General features: G+C 46.2%; 1 protein-coding gene across 1 annotated transcript in view; it reads right to left on the minus strand.

Annotated features, from left to right (window-relative positions):
• The window catches only part of LOC133117935 (regulating synaptic membrane exocytosis protein 1-like), an 88420-nt gene that overhangs the window by 38093 nt on the left and 29747 nt on the right, over positions 1–20580 (minus strand). The window contains exons 2-4 of the mRNA XM_061227461.1: positions 19719–19932; positions 5894–6156; positions 3622–4466 (exon numbers count right to left, since the gene is read on the minus strand). Of these exons, the coding sequence (XP_061083445.1) occupies positions 3622–4466; positions 5894–6156; positions 19719–19932 (1322 nt within the window). The remainder of the gene's footprint in view (positions 1–3621; positions 4467–5893; positions 6157–19718; positions 19933–20580) is intronic.

The raw sequence follows: 20580 nt of genomic DNA on the forward strand, positions 1-20580 counted from the left end.
TGCTGGGTCCCTGACGCAGGCGCCTCCTTAAACAGCTCCCAGGACTCTAAAAATAGAACCGGGGGTCAGAAGGCTTTCTGCTCTGGAAGGAAGTTAAAGTTTGGGCAAAACACTCGGGGCATTCGCTGTGTTTCCTCTAACGGTCTGCGCTGTGGATTAGGATTCAGGTGAGACCGCAGAAATAAACTCATTTAATCACAGCTCCTAAGAAGCCGATGATGGCTCAGGTGAAAATAACTTGTATTCAGATGCGCTGTCCTAAAATGGCCTCTTGGTCTAACCATAGAATAAGTCTCTAAGGGTTGCAACAGTGCTTATGCCGTTGCTTACCTGACCTTATTTTTAAGTACCTCACTCAATCCAAGAAAAGGAAACCTGCAAAGCTGTGCTTTTGCTTTTAAAGTTTTGCTTACTTTTGAACCTCACAAGCCACCATAGCTGCAGCAGGTTATAGCAAAGCTGATATCAATGAGGCTATATCACCATCATTTTCCCCAAAAACAGATCCATTTCCATCTCAAAATTCACAGAACTCACATTGGTGAGAGCAGCTAAGGAACTTCAGTACTAAACCAAACACCTGCCCTCCCCTAAATTGTTTTAGACCAACGGCCTTCACTGTTGTACAGTGTAAGACCTGCCCTGAGTTTCAGACCCCCTCTGACGCAGAATCACCAATCATCTTGGGAGAGAAGAGGAAGTGTGTCACTGGCTGTTAATTACCACAATTTAAAGAAAAGTGAGTTCCGACAATTTACATTTTAATACACAAAAATACATTTTAGGGTCCATGCCTATTTTCCTGCACTGCATACCATGTTGGTGTGTAACTGAATTGCGTTCTTGATTAATTATAATTTATAGATCAATTTGCTCCCGGATATGTGCCATCAGCTCATAATGTCAGGATATGCTTTGCCAGTGTAAATGTTAATTTGTCACATCAGTGAAGCCAGTACTTTACCAAAGGGCCCTGATATTTCAACTCTATGATGCCAGTACAGCAGCTGGGATCCAAGATACATGTATATGTGTAGCAGGGCTAGTTCGTCAGTACGCACAGTGAAGTGGAGGAAAGTGAAGGCTTGTAGCAGGTTGCCGCAACAACGCTCCCTGATGACGTAACCCTCAAATTCAAAAGAATGTCACTGTCCTTGGCTAGAGGCGATTTCATCTTTAGCTGACTGGTAATGCGAGTGAGAGAGGCCAGGGTTCAAATCCCACCACGGACTCAGGCAAAAATATATCTGTCGTTACACATGCAAATTCTCCTCAAAGGGAATATCCACAGAACTCCCTCTTCCCCCCAATGTGAGCGCCTCCCGGAGGAGGAGCACTGAGAGAAGCCGGGAGGAGCCCCTCTGGGCAGCCACTGAAGCCAGCGATTACGGTCCCACAGTCTCCTGCACATCAATCCCGCCGCGGTCACGGTCACTGTCCCTTCTGTTTACGGTCACACTCCCTGAGGGCACGGTGGCAGACCAACGCGCTCGATCGCACAAGCCGGAAAAAATAGCTTCCGGAAGGACCGTCAAAATCACAGCCAGCACCCGGAGAAACTGGCTGAACAATGAACTCGATTCAGCAGAATGCTGCGACTGCCTGTTTATTTAACGTTCCTCAATCTCAACAGATCTTACCCAGGGAATCAACATCTTACCTCTCCAGGCCATTTACCTGGAGATGCTGATTTGCAGACATTTAAATACAAGCTCAACTCGATGAGAAGGCTACTCAATAGTTATTCAGGTCAATTACAATGTCTATAACATGGTAATAACAACATTGCAATAGTAATGTATTACATACAGAACATATAAATGTGAATTAATAAACAATTTCCAATAATTGTTTCGAAAAGCATTTTGGTGTGCAATACAAGGAATCTGAGACCATTAATTGGTCTCTAAGACCTCTTTAACAAACTTTGTTTTTCCATTTTCTTTCCAAAATGTAAAAGCTCCAACTAAACTTTGCGAAGTACGGGCAGCGATCTCATTAAACATCACACAGATGGGCCCCGGGCATAACTTGTGTCTGCTTCAATAATCTGTGTACTTACTAAACCAAACGCAGCATCTGTGACACCGGCACCAGATTACCAAGGAAACCCAGGAGACTGAGGAAAGGGTTGTCGTTTGCCATCAGAGTTACCTGGCAGAGCACTACATTTGGACCGCCGTCGATTTAATCATCAAAGTGCACAGTAAAGGTCACAGCAAGGTCAATGTAAACGCGGTATATACGCTACAATGAGGGGGGGTTGGGGGGGTGGGCGGGACAGTGTTTTTTTTATGTACTGTTCCAAAACCCAAGCTTATTTCATTACTTTTTTGGCTTTGTCAGCTACTGCGTCTACTGTAGATAGCTGCTTGATTGTTTGATCTGCCCTATAGGTTATAGCTGATGTCATGCAGAAAATGGGATCAGATTACATTTTGGCATGGTTATACTTCATTTGTTTAACCTGAATATATTTTCAGACAGTCTAATATCCATGGTCAATATGAAGCCAGTGACACATATCGAGTGAATTCGCTTACAACGCATTTTCTCAGCAAACAAAGTTTTTGAGCATTTTTTAACATGCATCACTCTTTCAAACCATGGAGAAAGAGCAACAAATACAGCAGCCCAATAAAGACTGGACATCACCATGCAAAAGTAGAAAATTCCTCATTACTTGTCCCCTCTTACAGGATTCATGTTCAACTTTAACTATTCACTTTTAACCTTTAGAATCTGAAACACAATATTCAAACGAATAATAGCAATCAGCGAACTGGCGACCATATTAAAAATGAAAAACGTATCATTCTATGTTGTCCAAATCCCCTTCGTCCATGTGATCCATCTCAGCAGTAAACAGTCATGCCACTTACCTGTAGAATAAATCTAATCCCCAGCTGTGGGAAGTGTATAGAGTGTGGTTTCAGGGTGGGGAAACAGTTTCCTCCGGTCCTAGGTTGACTCTGCACTCCCCAAGCTGGTATTTACATTACAACGTGGTGTTAATATACAAGCCTTTTATGACTGTGTTTAACAGCTCTGCCCGCTCAAACAGAAGGACACTGAGCTCCTCGCCTCCCATTGGCCAACCCGCTGTGATGTCACCAGACACACCTCTCTCTTACTTCCTGACGTGGCTACTGAACGCCCCTTTCTGGGAAGAAGTTAGTTAGTGCCAGTCATAGTTAATGCCAGTCATAGCTCCCTATTTACTGTACAGAGCACAGGTTGGCTGTGGTGCCCAGGCTATAGGACACTGCCTGCTCTCGGGGCCGGCACCTTAACCAGGTCAACCACTCAGAATCACAGGTTCAGTGCATTTACGACTGAGTGAAAGATCAGGCTGTTTTCTTTCACTAATCAAAATGTAACGGCTGGCTCAAGGGATAAAATAGGCACACTCTCTTTACGGTGTGCCACTGTGATGACATCATTTTCATATTAGTCATATTAACCCTTAAAATCTAAATGACTGCTGTACTATTGTTCTGAGCCCCTATTAAAACCCAACTAACTTTCAACTTTCTCAATTTTCTCGAACAAAGCCGAAACAACCTCTGGGCTGAAAGGGCTGACACGTTACTCCTGAGCTGACGGATGAAAGAGGCTCACCCTTCTCGCTGACGCTCTCCATGTCCAGGTCCTCACAGCTGCTGTACTCGGGCGTGGAGCCTCCCTCCTCCTCCGAGCTGCTCAGGGACACCTGCCGCTTGCCCACGCCGCGCTTGGGCTTGTAGGGGCGGGGCGGGGGCGGCCGCAGCGACTCGGATTGGTCGGAGCTGAGCGAGTCGTTGCGCAGCATGCTCTCCATCTTCTCGCGCTTGGCCTTGCGCACCAGGCCGGCCGAGGCGGGGTCCAGCTGGCTCTGCGGGTTCCTCCTCCAGTCCGGGGGCTCCCTGAGGTCGGGCGGCTGGGCCGCGGGCCCAGCCCGGGCCGCCGGGGGCTGGAGGTCCTGGTTCAGGTTCGAGTTGTGGTTCTGTTTCTGTTTTGGCGGAGGTCCCCCCTGCCCCCCTCCTCCCCCCACGGTCCTATCTGCCGAATAGGAGCGATGGTTCTCCAGGGGAGCCTTGCGCTCCCCCTCCGCCCCCCGCCTGCTCGACCGGTTCTCCGGCGGGGCCCTGGACTCCCCCTCGGCGGGCGGGGCCTTGCCGTGGCCGCGCCGGGCCTGCTCCTCCGGCGGGGGAGGGGGGCGCTTCCCCAGGGTGGGGTCGCTACGGTAACGCTCCTCCCTCCGCCTCCTCTCGTCCTGCCCCTCCGCCTCCTTGCGCCAGGGCTCCGCCGCCTCCCGCGGGTCGGGGTACTCCTGCGAGCGCACCTTCATCAGCCGCCGGTTCTCCCTCCGCTCCCCGGGGTCCTGCTCATCCGAGGCCTGGGACGGCAGCTTCCCGGACCCCCGCGGCCGGTCCCCCTGCAGGCCCAGCAGGCCGCTGTGATCCGGGACAGAGTGCGGCCGTTTCCTGGGGGACAGGCAGGGAGTCAGAGGAGCGGCCAAGAACATCTCCGTTTTACTTTTTACTGTCCACTCAGTGAGATCCACTGCTGCCACTCAGTAGTTCTGAGAGAATTTCACAGATTTCATCTATAATATTCTATAATAATCATATTTCACTCTGTATTATGGCTGCCGATCACAGTTCAACTTGAATTGAGGAGACAGGTCACAAACACTTGGCAAGCGACAAATTGATGTAATTTTTTTTACTTTAAACATCGTTATAGTTACCATGGAACTTAAAATATCAAATCTGTTGTCGAGGAAACCAAGCCTCAAGCACCTGTTTCGAAAACTAAGTGATGTGTACTGACAGGTCAAAGTCGTGAAAACCTCTGAAGCAAAACGTTTCCGAAACTAAAACCACTTGTGTGGACATAGTCAATCATACTTACTTGTGCAAAAAAGAAGAAAACAGAAAATGAATAGAGGGAACCTTGCGGTAGAAAAGCCACTTGAGCGGATTGAGAAGAGCAACATACTTATCAAGAGAAATAGAGAAAATAATTTAACCTGTAATCATACACAGTACTGCAGATTGAAAATAGAAAATCTCAATGAAAGAGGATTTTCATCCCTGGTTCGAAAAAGGACCACAAAAAAATCTAAATATAAATCTGAACTTCAGTCTAAGGTGAATAATGCTTTAGGGAAATATTTTTAGCTGATCTGATACATTATTAGAGATCTGGTCCAATCCCCCTCCATGGGCTTGACTGCAATTACCTCTAATCTAAAATGTCACATTGAGGTCTGGGAGTATGGTGTTTAGAACCAAAATGGCTGCCGGCGATCACTTCTGAATGTAAATTGCCTTTATTCCCAGCTGAAAGAAACAGCTCAAGCTAGGCTTTGAAACAGCTGCTAGCTGGCTGACCAGTTCAGACCAGCTCAACATGATTTGACAAGCTCAAGCTATGTTTTGAAACTGCCGGTTGCTGGTAATTTCAAGATGGTCATAGTTGGATTATTGTAGTCTACTTCTTCTTCTCCTCCTTGTGGTTGCAGTAGAAGCCCTCCCTGTGTGTGGTGTATCACCCTCACCTCTCTGGAGTTCACTGCAGGTCCTTAAGGTGAGGGAACTAAAATGGGGGACCTTAAGCTGGGGGAACTAAAAATGCAATTCTGTATCACCACTGAAAGCAACTGGTACATTTCTGCTCTTCAAGGATCAAATTCCCCAAATGCCCCCTGAACGTACAGTATTGTTCTATAATGATTACAAATGAGTACATTTTCCAAGCAAAAAAGGTACAAATGAATTATATATTGCTGGATAGGGGTACAATTTTAAGTATCCAGCAACAACCATTCGTACCTTTTTAGGCACTTTCCGTACCCGTATTTCTGAGAGTGTGGCACCCCTCTCTGTGTGTGGCGCAGCGCCCTCACCTCTCTCTGGGGGGCTCGCTGCGGGACCGTAGGGTGGGGGTGTCCGTGCTCCCGGCGTCGGGCCCCAGGGTGGGCCCATCCTGCGTGAGCGGGGCCTGAGAGCGGGAGCGCGCCTTCTTGTCGTGGTCAGGGCTGACGCACATGGCGGGATCGCTCACGGCCCCGCCCAGCCCGGGGGCCTTCCCCCCCCGCCCCGCCGGCCACTCCCCCGAGCGCGTCAGGATCTCCTGCTGCTTACGGCACAGGTTGCACACCCACATCACCTGTGACCGCAACACAGACAGGGACAGGGACAGGGGCAGGGACAGGGGCAGGGACAGGGACAGGGACAGGGACAGGGGCAGGGACAGGGGCAGGGACAGGGGCAGGGACAGGGGTAGGGGTAGGGACAGGGACAGGGGCAGAGACAGGGGCAGGCACAGGGACAGACAGATGCACAGACAAACACACAGGACAGGAGTGAGGTCATCTTCACTGCGTCTCAAACCCAATAAATAAAGAAAAGGAAACCTTGGACAAACGCCACAGACTCAGGACCAATAAATATGTAGATTAGTTAAGAGCAGTGGTCTCCAACCCTGGTCCTGGCGAGCTACAGGGTCTGCTGGTTTTCGCTGTTACTCTGCACTTACTTAATCAATTAGCGCAGTTAACTAACCTCAACGGGTTACCTGGGTCTCAACGATGCTGATTTTCAGGTGAAAACAATTATCAGCAGACCCAGTAGCTCTGGTTTAGAGGAAGGTTCAAAAACATTCTACTACTTGCGCTGTCTGCACCTCAACATTTTGGATGTGAGTTTTTTTCCTGTCTTACCAGAGCATTTCAACTTATTTGACATATTTACACAGTAAAAATTTCAATTATAGTGATGGCACTGTTTTATTCATGACTGTTATGTTATGTTATGTATGTATCGTATGAGCCAGATTCCAGACAGTGATATTTTGATGACGACCTTGTAGTAAGACATTACGGGTCTCATACATACTCACATTCAAGTTAAACTCCTTCTCTAACAATCCAGAAAATATCAGCATTCGCTTCTGCATACAATCCAGTACAAGTGAAAGACCACAGGACATTAAAGTAGGCTACAATGAAGACAATGAAAGATGCTGGCTTCCAGCCTTCAATCCCTGCTACCGAGGTTATTCTGAGTGTTTAGAAAACAAAGAGCAGGAAGTCGTGTCAAACAGACATAACTGCTTTTTGCAAAGGAGGATCTGTGAAAAACAGTGGAGCACAGATGTGTCACTCGTCCAGGTAGGTGGAACGTTTGATTGCTGTTGAGAAACAGCCTGAAATCGGTTTCACAAGCACTTAAGGAGATAAGGTCAGGAAAGCAGCGAACAGCTAGCCCCTAATCGACAGATGCTGGCGATTCAGAGACAGATGTGGAATGGACCGACAGGTGCTGTGAAATGTCAGGACAAAAGCTATGTATCATACCGCACAACTCCCCACCCTACCACGGCCCCCATCCTCCACATTCTTTCACGAGTTTTTCATTAATTTCAAACCATTCCTTCACCAGGTGGCACAGAACACTTCCAAAAACACCTTGGCGCATTCCAGATTTTTTTTTCTTTCTTCCCCCACCCCCCTTTCCGCTCTTCCAGATTGTTTTCAGAGCGGGGAAAATAAGAACAAGACATTGGCGCCAGGCTGTCAGGAACCCGCGACTAAGACCCGCACACGTGTGCCGCTTCTCAGTATCGGCACATCCGCTGCCCGAGCCTAGTGAAGCTAGCCCACTGATGTCACACACAGATGGCTGCCGCGTCGGAAACGCCAACAAAACTTCCACTGGCCTAATTTCAACGCTCATGAACTAGATAATTCAATCTGGCAGTTTGCGCCACTCTAAAACAATATTTCGAATATTTCGGCTATTCAAACATTGGACTCTAAAAGTGTATGTATGTTGTTAAAAATTATCAGGATCAAGATGAGTGACTCAGTAGCAGTTATTGCTAATTGAACAAAAAACTTTTCAGATCCTATAGCCTAATTCATTCACCGGTGAATGTAGGTTCTAGCTCCAAAATGAGAACGGAGTTAGCAAGTCAGGAGGCTATATATAAACAATGAGCAGAAGAAAGACGCAATGGCCTTAATATATTTTTCATCTTGACACTCCATGTTTCGGTTAAATAAAACACGAATCTTTCGGGCATTGGGAGAGAAACCACCGCCATCTGAGCAGATCAAGAAACAATGCGATTAAAACTGGGTCATTGTTGTCAAGACAGCAACACACAGCGCCATTCATCATACACTTTGACCATTCAAATTAACGGAGGATAACTTTTTTGCCACTACGGCTTGCTTAAACATTGACATACATCTAAACCCAAGGACATGTAAGGAGTCGGTGTCATATCTACGGATGGCTGTATAGATGTAGATCTGGAAACAGTACGTTACCACCAGTAGGAAGACTCATACTTACTCGAAGCCATCTCCAGTGATAATTAAATCCCACACACGGTCAACACCGTGTCTCTCGTTAAATGTGTCTTGTATTGATTGAATATAACGAATCAAGTAGCTCATGGAATAACATATTTTAAGGTTATGCCATTGTTTTAAAGAATATAAATCGGCGATGGACCCTGCGTTAAAACGCGACCGGTGATGGTAGAGGCTACGATCGGACAGTGTAAATGCATGGAGTCCCGATTGAATCTCCATAGCGCACATACAAACAAATCTAAAGTAAATCCTGCACATTCCAGCGCTGTCAGGCACCCAGTGGAACGGTCCTGGGAAGGATTAGAGAGAGCTCTAATTCCACACCCGTAACATCACCCAACATAACTGACCAGTGCGCGTGGAAGAGTGGGGGTTTCGACCTGGATTATTTTAGGATCACTACGATTTAGTCGACAAGGTTTCACAGCATGTTCTGGTTGCACTGAAAATTGACCATTTACATCGAAATAAGATGTAAATATTAATACTGTACGGTGACGAAACATCGTGTCCATACAGAAGAACTCACACTAAGACATATTAACCTGAGCATGGATAAAAATCTAATTTTTCAGACGCGTTTCTAAGGCATGGTCTACGAAACAGCACATTGGGATGATAAACTAGCGTTCACTGTATTCCCCGACCCGCCGTGACGGAACACACACCACTCCACACAACCACTTCAGTCTTGCCTAAGTGACACCCTTGAGACCGCATTCCCGGGTGAATTCTTACAAGCAGGATATTCCGTTTAAAGAACGTTTAATGTTTATTGTGGTCCGGTAGGACAAAAACAATCTACAGATAATCCTTGAGTTACATATCACTGTGACATCAAGCACGCTTGGCAACAGTCGTTTTCTAATCTAGCGCTGTTCTAATTTCATCCGACTGGTACTTCGGGGTGTGTCCGTGTAAAGTATTATGATACTAATATGGGACCCTAAATGTAATGTTGTGCTGACAAAAAGTAGTCTCAGGTGACGTGTGATAAATCCCGGGAGATCTGCCGAGAGGGAGAAGGACCATAGGGCGGCCTGTAGCGAAGTGGTTAAGGTACATGACTGGGACCCGCAAGGTCGGTGTAGCCACAATAATATCCGCACAGCCGTTGGGCCCTTGAGCAAGGCCCTTAACCCTGCATTGCTCCGGGCGATTGTCTCCTGCTTAGTCTAATCAATTGTACGTCGCTCTGGATAAGAGCGTCTGCCAAATGCCATTAATGTAATGAGTCCAGTCATCGCACCACCACACATCATGTATGGCAACCAAGACTACACACCTAGCATATACATGTGCACGTAGAAGTACGTAGAAGTATGTTCGTGCATTTGTGCAAGGCTGCGGTTGTCTATGTGTGGCTGTACCATGTGTGCCCGTACCATGCCTGTGTCTTTATGTAAGGGTGCATTCGAGTGAACAAGCGTGTGTGTGTGTGTGTGTGAGGGGATGTGTTAGCGTGTGCACATCTGCGTGCATGGGTGAGTAAGTGTGGTTTTGTGTGTACGTGTGCAAGTCCCAGCGTTACGTCATTCCTTATCTGTTGTGGATGAAAACGCACGCCGCTCTCCATGGTAACCGAGGTGAAAGCTGCTCGTAGACAGTCCCAGATAGGAGAGCTCGGGAGAGTAATGACCAGGGTTGAGTAGGGGTTTCACAGCATTAGCACTGCTGCCCGCAGCTTAACAGGAAATGGGACGTGCAGAGGATTTTGCCTGTGAATTAGTGCCATATCAAACAGGTAATTCAATTTTTAATGAACTGTCCGGTTCTTTAAAGTGGGTGGGCCACAAACACAGCCAGTATGTTTTATGAATTGTACAGCATACAGACCAACAGCAGGGAAGTATTTGTGCATTGCATGCGTGTGTGGAGGGAAGATTACGTGGATTAAATGTAATGAGAATCGTGTGTGTGTGTGTGTGTGTGTGTGTGTGTGTGTGTGTGTGCGCGCGCGCGCGTCTGTATGTTGGAGGAAAACAAGATTACATGGGTTAAATATAGTGATTATGTGTATGTGTGTATGTGCATGTACAATATGTGTGTGTGTGTGTGTGTGTGCATGTACAGTATGTGTGGGCTTGTGTGTCTCTGTCTGTGTGTTGCAGGCAAATTATATTACAGATTAAATATAATGATTGTGTGTCTGTCTGTGTGTGTGTGTGTGCATGAATGTGTTCGTGTGCTTGTGTGTTGTGTGTTTGAAGCAAATTAAATTACATGGATTAAATATAATTGTGTGTGTGTGTGTGTGTGTGTGTGTGTGTGTGTGTGTGTGTGTGTGTGTGTGTGCGTGCATGTTTAAATATGATCGTGCGTGTGTGCGTGCATGTGTGAGTGTTGCGATCGTAAGAGGCAAAGCGTGTGAGGGCGGTTAATATCCACGCTTGTCGTCCTGAGCTACAGACAAAATATGTAAAGCCCATTCTGAAAGAGGAAACTCCGGAGCAATCTCCCATCAGCCCCTCTGCTTCCCCTATGAGAGCTGGGCTGCCCTGCCCTGCCCGGCCCGTCACTGGTCAATACTGCCTTTTGACCCCCTTATCCAGCCTTGTTACAGTCCCGCTCTTCACCCGCTGGAGGGGTTTGACGGTAATGGGGCGTTAGCATTTAAACATAAAAGCATGTAAACTTTGGCCAAACAGGTGAAATAAATGGAGTCCACCGACAGTGGGCTGGGAGATGCGGTCTGACGGGGCTCGCTCTCTCGCTCTCCTGACAGGTTGAGATATGGCACGGCGAGGGCCGAAGCACCAGCGATAATTCAGTAAATTATAAACCACCGGATAAGGATGAAGGACAGCCGCAGACGAGATTACTGTCCGTTTCTTCTAATGAGCCTATACATCACCTCTGGGAGAACGTTAACCGTCGGGCTATTTTTAACAGCCATTCACAATTCCCTCAAATATGAGACATTTCAGTTGTTAAATACCAGGCCGATAGTGTTAATAATTTATTACCCCCTGCAGAGGTGGGAAATCTACAACTCTTGCCCTTTGCACACCAAGACGTGCATTTCCCCTTTGACAAGCCATCGTTGGGTCGATATCATGATAAGTGTCACCTGGCTCCTTTTCCAAACAGCACTTTTTTTCTGAATTAAACAGATCAATATTTTTCATATTAATTTGCTGCATGTTCTCTTGAGACAGTTTTCCCATTACTGACGCAAGTGTGAGTATTCTTATTATTGTACCGACTCACTTCCTGGTGGTAGCAGTAACCGTTTGATATTCTTTGATGTTTTCTTCTTTCATATTAATACTTTAGACGCATTTCCTAATTCCGTCACTAGATGGCACTGTATAACCTAGTGTTCTGGAACATCTGATTCTACGCGCTATCTTTATCAACGCTACATCACTACATTTAAATGTAGTGGGTTTTTTTGTTTTTTTAAAGAATTGCCGGTATCGCGAGGTATTTCTGCGTCGCGCAGAAAAGCTTTATTTCGGAGAAGGATCCATCCTTCAAAAGTCACATTAGCTCTCTATCAATAAAAATTCTATAAACTGAATGCAAAAGTGGAGAACGGCAAATCAATAATAATCATCTCTTGGTGTTATTCTCACAGAGGGATGGCAGGCGTATTATTGGCTTGTGTCTCTCTCCACCATCAATATTCTGCTCTGAACAGGGCGAGGTGTAAGGGATAAGAACAGCACGATAAACCGAGCCTGAAAATGGGTTTGCTGTAGATGAAAAAGATAATGTACATTCTCTCATCAACAATACACAAACACAGACAGAATGACAGAGGGAAGATAAAGATTTGGATAGAAATAGGACGTAAAATAGATTCTGCACTCTTTGTTTGCCAAAACTGCGTTTCTAATATCTGAATGCTGCATTAGATTATGTATGTTTCTTAAATGTTATAAAGCTGAAAGCATTAGTATGCATGACGCATCATGGGGCAACCTTCCTCTCCATTACAAATATGGCTAATAAATACATAAAGGTAATTTAAGATTTGCCTCCATGTCTGCTGATTAAGCCACTCGTTTTCTGTTGTCAGCTCACAAGATTGCACATTTCTGCTGGACAGCACTGGACAGCTTTATATATACACGGTGCGGAAACGTTCTCTGGAGGGTGGGGAGGCTGCTGCTGTGTGTGACATCACAGGCCCGGAGCATGCAGGGACATCATGGTTGCCAGGAAGTGGTGCACAGCGACCAGCAGAGACCACACTGGGCTCGGTTTCCTGTTTAACAGGTGCAATCCAGAGCTGAGTTAAGGCAGCGAAGCAACACAAAAGAGCCGCGTCAGCAGAGCTCTGTGGACCTACAGGCATCTGAGAGAGATTGAACATGCCTGGCAGTTCCCTAATATCAGACAGCGATTGAACATGCCTGGCAGTTCCCTAATATCAGACAGCGGTTGAACATGCCTGGCATTTCCCTAATATCTGACAGCGATTGAACATGCCTGGCAGTTCCATAATATCTGAAAGCGATTGCGCATGCCTGCAGATCCCTAATATCTGAGAGCAATTGAACATGCCTGGCAGGTCCCTAAAGCAGCCAGTCAATATGCAGAGATGTTTGGCTACAGACCAGCCAAGCATCTCCCACTACACTTCCCAAGATCCTGAGCCAACACCCAGCTCAGACATCATCTCCCAGCATGCAGTGCGTCTAACAGTCAGAACATTCATAATGTCAGGGCCTATGAGGGGAGAAGGGACCGGGTTCATCATGCAGTGTGTCTAACAGTCAGAACATTCATAATGTCAGGTCCTATGAGGGGAGAAGGGACCGGGTTCATCATGCAGTGTGTCTAACAGTCAGGATGCTCGTAATGTCAGGTCCTATGAGGGGAGAAGGGACCGGGTTCATCATGCAGGACATGCTGAGCAAGGCTTACCCTGCCCTTCAGTATGCGACACTTTGCAGGGGGACAGACATACAGACACAAGTTAGAGTCTAACTTGAGTTTATCCATAACCTATTTTTCCAAAGGAAAACAATGATTAACACAGCACAGTCCACTTAAATGTTTGAGACAGGAAAAGGTTTTTATATATAAAATGTGTGTGTGTGTGAGAGAGAGATAGAGAGAGATTGATAGACAGACAGACATACATATAGTCAAGCATACACATACAATGGACATAAAAATACAATACGCTAAAATAAATATTGATTCAGTCAACCACTCGTATTAACGTTCACGATTCAGTAAATATTAACCAAACTCCACTGTTCCACTCCATTGTTTTGAATCACAGCGTTACAGTTGACAGTAAACGGCAAATAGAAAAGCTGCTAACCACTTTGTCATCCTTCTTGTGTTCGGCAGTCCGGGGGGCAGTGGCGTGTGGGAAACAGACGGAGTGGGAGCCAAAAATGAGGACAGTGGAAAAGGGTAAAGGAGGAAGAGATAGAAGAGAAGAGAAGAAAGAGTGATGAGAGGAAAAAGAGAGAGAGAGAGAGAGAAAACAGTTAATTTACACAAGACCATAGCAGACAGAAATATGAGGTGATAAGAGGCTACATGCAAATGCATATTTCAAATAAATCTGTTAATCTTTTCATAGATAAAACAATCTCATTTTGGGAGAGAAACAACAAGGAGGTTTCAGTGTGTCACAGTGGTGGCAGCAGGGAGAATGGTCTGAGAGAGAATGCTCCAAGTCAGCAATAACCACAACCCAATACAGACCGCCAGGGTTTCCACGACTACTGATCATGGGCGGGACACGCTGGAGGCCCAAAAAGCCCTTACACAGCAACTCCTGTGTCAGCTCTGTCAAAATGCACTTAAATGTGGCTAAAGAAGCACATTCAATTACTCAACAAAATGATGGCTGTCCCAGAGCAGTGTCACATTTTCTGCTGCAGTGCCACCTGCAGGAAATGACCATGTACTGCAGCTCTACAAATTAAGCCTGGCCCCATAACATCTATATTCCCACCTGTCTGACTCCAACTAGCAAATAATGGATTCATGAATTAATGGCTTCATATGGGTTACTGTAGGCTAATTATTGTTTCATAGGCTCCTTTCACAATCCCTGTGGGAGAGCTGGAGCATGTTCTCTGTCTGTGCCCGTGTCAACAGCCACTGATGTGGGGAAAAAGGGTCAATGGAGCTGGCCCTGACACCAAATTAAAACAACACAGACCAAATGTGACCCTAGAAACAAAGAAAGATGGGCATATTATAAAAATGTATATTAATGGTTTAAAAAAAGGTTGTTGGCAGAAAACTGTTTGTACAGTCTCCAAAATAAAGGTATGAAGAGTGCCTAAAAAGGTAAATACTTGGTATCATACTGTAGATTTGGGAAATTTGATCCTCGAAGAACAAGAACAGTCCACAGTGACATTATTTCTGAGAGTGTGTGTATGTGTGCCTCGATGTCTGTGTGTGTGTGTGTGTGTGTTTGTGTGTGAGTTGCAAAGGCAGTGGCTCAGTGGAAAGCAAGGAAGAATAACAATAATCCATTCTTATCCTGGCCAGCCATTTTATTCCCACGGTTTGGCGCCCAGATTTCAGCGCTTTGCAGAACAGCACAGTCCCCCTGCATCATCACTGTAATGAGACTGTAAATAAAGCTGAAGTAAAGTCTTCACTCAGACCTGTCACTGACACGGAGCTGTCAGTCTCTCTCTCTCTCTCTCAGAGGTGCTTGTAATTTCATTCCCCTCTGTTCAAACATCAGAGCTAAAGGCCGTAAAATCACAGGGCCGGGTTTCTATTTCATTTTATGAAAGCAGTAAAACCGCACATGAAACGTGCATGAGGATAATGGCAAAACTCCATGTACTCTTGGCAAAAGAAAAGTGCAAACAGGCGATGAGCTTATGAAACCGACTTGTGAAGAAGACGAAGAGGAATGTGGATGGAGGAGAAGAAAATGATGGATGTGTTTGAGCATAGTTAAGTACCCCCAGAAAAGCCTCCTGCCATTGTGCCGTTTCCTCTGTGTGAACGAGTGCCCCGATTCATGAGCAATACTGAAGCCCCTTAATGTGAGTCATATCAACCATATCTAATCTGTCACCAACGGTTTAAAAAATACCAACATGCTCATTTAAGTGATAGATAGACTTATCGCCAAAACAGTCAAAAAGCAGAAATATTAAACTCCTAGTGACCTGCCTGTTTTATCTCACGTGTTATTTCCACTAGGAAGTATTGTTGCTATAGTAGCTAAATAAAAGAAGTCTGATTAATAACAGCAGGTCAGAAGCTATAAAGCCAGCAATATTATCTGTGTACATTTCCACATTGGGAGTTTGTAGTTCTTATCAAACACGTCGCCGTGCGCGTTCCCACTTCCTGTGTCCTGTTAGCCTTTGGCACAGTCATCATTCAAGAGCTAATCTTAGTGTAACGTAAGCACAGCTCTAAAATGTCAAAGCGCTTGTTGGTAACACTCTCAATTCTTGTTATTTTTGAATATCCCTTCTCAATTTGAATATAAACTCCATTAACTTCTCTCAAGGTAGTGTTATATGCAGCATCATATAGTCACAAAAGCACAGAATAGCCGACAATACAGAGAACAAATAAGCGCTAATTGAAATAAACAAATCAAATGTTTAAATTGTTGTGCCGAAATTGATTTTGTTTATGCACGTATTTGATTAAAAATGTCTTATTTTAGCATCCCTGTCGTGTGTATGCAGGCTGAGACCTGCACAGACTGCACCGTAGCAGCGTGGTTTCTTTACAAAACCAATCTGTCGCCCTGGCGTCCCTCTCACCCGCTGCGCGCACTGCTGCGCAGAGCGGAACTTGAGCAGCGTGCGTCAGCGTGCCCGGGACAGCGCTCTCATTACGCTCCAGCAGAATTGCACTCCGCGAATGTACAGTGGGACATGTTCTTTAGAACCACAGTTGCCCCTTTTCCCTCTATCTAAAGCGTTTAATGAAGGGTAAACTGACAAGACGTTTCCGTCGATACTTCGCACAAAGCGAGTTGTGCTTCCTGGCGCCGGCTCGCTTCCTGTTCTTTTAGTTTCGCCGGTCCGGCTGACGTTTGACACGCTTTTTAAAAAGACACACTTCCACCAGGTCGGAGTTTAAACGGCACCTCTCGTTTAATAAGCCTCGTGTTGTCTTTCGTCATTGGCCCCCAACAAGCTCTTCCACCTTTCGTTAATCCACACTTCAAGGCCGCCCGTTCTGTTGACTTTCATTTGCCGGGTCTCGTTATGAACAAACGCTCATTAGCCCCCCTCCCCCACGTTTCGAGGATGCTGGCTCGGTGGGAGACGATCATTAAATATTGAGCCCCAGAGGATGGAGCTCTCTCGCTATTTGAGGTGTTTTCTCCGGCCCCCCAGGTACGGGATGCGGCGAGCCTCCTGGATGCCAGCGCTGTCGTGTCCTCGCTAATGCCTCATTAACCTTTCTGCTCTCAGCAGTGATATCACCCCTCCACCTGAACTGCCCCACAGCTATTACATCATCCTCCGCACAGTGGGCTTTCTACCTCCGTTAACAGCATCAGGCCACGATTTAGCCCGCGACGCATTTATAGAGCTAGTCGCCTGTGCTTTCACGCAAATCATGCCTCTATCATTTCTAGTTATCTGCTAAACAAATATCCGTTCAGCGGGATAAGACCACCCATATTCATGAAGAAAAATAGTTAACACTTGGCTTAAGGAACTACGAATGGCAAGTCGTATGCAACAAATGTGTTGAATGAATGAATTGAAGGCAACGGAATGAATACTGCATGCTTCAAAAAGAAAGCACACAAACAAATGTTCCGTGACATTGGTACAGTTCGGAGAAGTTTTATCATACCGGTAGCTACCCTTGCTGGTCACACATTTCCATATTCATAGAACAAGAACGTGAGCATCTCCCTTTCTTTTTACAGTTTGATTAGGATTCACTATTACAAGGTCCATTAACCTAAATATTCATGCACCGAAACTGGGTGCATTCAATCAAATTACAGTACCAATCAATTCAATACCAAGACCAGGCTAAAGTCTGTAAGATTACATTGATATAGAGAACCCAAAGACTGTGTGTTTGCATCTTTGAACACCTCAAACCAGGGACACTGTTCTGTCAAAACCTTCCTTTTCTGTAATCCAAAGAAACAATTGTAAACACTCTTTTTCCCAGTACTATGTTTGAAAATTGATATTGCAAACACAAAATGCTACAAACCTCAAATAATATGTAAAAAAAAATGTTTTTGTATATCTCCAGCAGACCATATAAGTCCTACATCTAGTCCATTGTGCATAGCTGAGTGGGGCACAGTGATGTTATGGCCCTCCAGTACTGAACACTGTGCAGGGACCAACATAACAAGGGTCTGCTTTACTACAGAACCGGATGCAGCGCTAATAAACGCAACGCTCCTCCAATGCTGCGGCAGTCAGCATGAAGTTAATGACCAATTTACTAAGATTAGTTATGTAAAACAGGTAATTACACAATCACTGTAAAATCAGCCTGTCAGTGCAGTCAGCAGCCCGCACATCACAAGACACAACAGACGCCACATTGTCTGGCCCAAGTCAGGAACACACACAAAGGAAAAGTGGAAGTAAAAATACCTATATGAAAATGCAGATATATGGAACAACAACATAGTGGAATTTGCAATATCAATATCGCCATTCAACAGCGAATTAGACTTCAGTCAGAAATGTATTCAGTTGATTTTTTTAAAGGGCTTTTACTTATAATAGTAATAGTCTGTTAAAATGATGATGCAAATGGGGATGAATTAACACCTGCTTTTCTGCTTTTGGAATGACCAAATGTATATATTGTGATATTACTGTGAAATATATTATCCAGGGTTTGAGCCAGTTCCATTTTAACTTATTCATCTACAAAAATGAATTGAAATTCTATCCGCAAAATTAATTATAATAAATTTCATGAATTGGCTGAATTTAATTGAAATTGACTCCAATCCTGGTAGTATCATTTTATTTCCAGTATATTGCAGGAAATGTATTGTGAGGGCACACAGAGGAAGGTGTGTGTGAGGGTTGGGGTCAGCATAGCATTGGGCTTATGGGTACTGCGTGTGTATAAGAGCACACAGAAGGGTGTGTGTGAGGGTTAGGGCTAGTATTATTGCATGAATGTATTGTGTTTGCACAGGATGATGACACTGTTAGTGTTCGGGTTAATGGGAAGAGTGTGTGTGTAAGAACACACAGGGGAGGATGGCAGGGCTAGGACTATGGGTATTGTGTGTAAGAGCGCACAGAGGCGGGTGTGAGGGTTAGCGTTAGCATGAAGGCTATAGGTACACAGAGGCGGGTGTGAGGGTTAGTGTTAGCATTAAGGCTGTGGGTACTGAGTGCGTGTAAGAGTACAGAGGCAGGTGTGAGGGTTAGCATTAGCATTAAGGCTATGGGTAGTGTGTGTGTGTAACAGTAGAGGTGGGTGTGAGGGTTAGCGTTAGCATTAAGGCATGTGTGTAAGAGCACAGAGGCGGGTGAGAGGGTTAGCGTTAGCATTAAGGCATGTGTGTAAGAGTACAGAGGCGGGTGTGAGGGTTAGCATTAAGGCTATGGGTAGTGTGTGTGTGTAACAGTACAGGTGGGTGTGAGGGTTAGCGTTAGCATGAAGGCTATAAGTACACAGAGGCGGGTGTGAGGGTTAGCATTAGCATTAAGGCTATGGGTAGTGTGTGTGTGTGTAACAGTAGAGATGGGTGAGAGGGTTAGCGTTAGCATTAAGGCGTGTGTGTAAGAGCACACAGAGGCGGGTGAGAGGGTTAGCGTTAGCATTAAGGCTATGGGTAGCGTGTGTGTGTAACAGTAGAGGTGGGTGTGAGGGTTAGCGTTAGCATTAAGGCGTGTGTGTTAGAGCACACAGAGGCGGGTGAGAGGGTTAGCGTTAGCATTAAGGCTATGGGTAGTGTGTGTGTGTAACAGTAGAGGTGGGTGTGAGGGTTAGCGTTAGCATTAAGGCGTGTGTAAGAGCACACAGAGGCGGGTGAGATGGTTAGCGTTAGCATTAAGGCTATGGGTAGTGTGTGTGTGTAACAGTAGAGGTGGGTGTGAGGGTTAGCGTTGGCATTAAGGCGTGTGTGTAAGAGCACAGAGGCGGGTGAGAGGGCTAGAGTTAGCATTAAGGCGTGTGTGTAACAGTAGAGGCGGGTGAGAGGGCTAGCGTTAGCATTAAGGCTATTAGCATTAAGGCGTGTGTGTAAGAGCACACAGAGGTGGGAGAGAGGGTTAGCGTTAGCATTAAGGCGTGTGTGTAAGAGCACAGAGGCGGGTGAGAGGGCTAGCGTTAGCATTAAGGCGTGTGTGTAAGAGCACAGAGGCCGGTGAGAGGGCTAGCGTTAGCATTAAGGCGTGTGTGTAAGGGCACAGAGGCGGGGCTCTCTCACGTTGTTGGAGCGCAGGGACACACGCCCACCGCAGCGCGCGCAGAACTTGGTCTGGCAGTAGGAGCAGAGGTGGCCGCAGCCGTCGGCGAACTTGGTCTTGTGGCAGATGCCGCAGGTGGGGGCGTCGTCCTTGTGCTGGCCCTGCTGCCGGCGCGGGTCGTCGCCGATGCGGCGCACCTGGTCCTTATAGGTCTCAAACTGCTGGTGCAGCCGGCTGGGGGGGGACAGGGAGGGGAGGGGGGCGTTAGACTGTAATTCACCACAGGCCTCAAACCAGACGCGCATCTGTCAAATCCACAGATACCGTTACTCTACTTCCGGGCCACTACCGTAATGTCTATCTAACCTGTCACATCCATCAAAGTGTCAGCAGGTTTCACGGGATGATGTGTAGCTCGGTCGTTATTCTGCGCCTCGGATGCACAATACCTCGTTTGGTGGCTGAGCCGTCCGGTGACAGCGTTAGTTATGGTGGAGAGTGAGGGAAAGAGAACGGGGGTAGCAGTCCTCCACAGCGCACCCTGCACGGCAGGGTGTGAGTCCAGAGTGTGACGCTCGACCAGGAGCAGCCTGGCACCTCCAACAAGAGGAAGCCAGAGAGACGGCTGCATCAAGCACGGAAAGATTTGGCCACTGTAGAAAACCCAATTGATCTGCCTTATCAGGGCAGGATAGAGAGTAATGGGGCAGTTCTTGCCCTGTACAGTATAATTAATGAATACCATTTCATTCAAGAATGTCAGACAAGGATGACACCCGTAAAGCTTCTTCTATCATCACGGACACTTCTTCTCAGAGTGAAAATAAACTTCTGACAGGGAGGGCTGAAAAATGAGAGAGCTCGGAAAGGATGGAGCACTCT

Source organism: Conger conger, chromosome 18 (assembly GCF_963514075.1).
Source record: "Conger conger chromosome 18, fConCon1.1, whole genome shotgun sequence".
NCBI classification, from domain to species: Eukaryota; Metazoa; Chordata; class Actinopteri; order Anguilliformes; family Congridae; genus Conger; species Conger conger.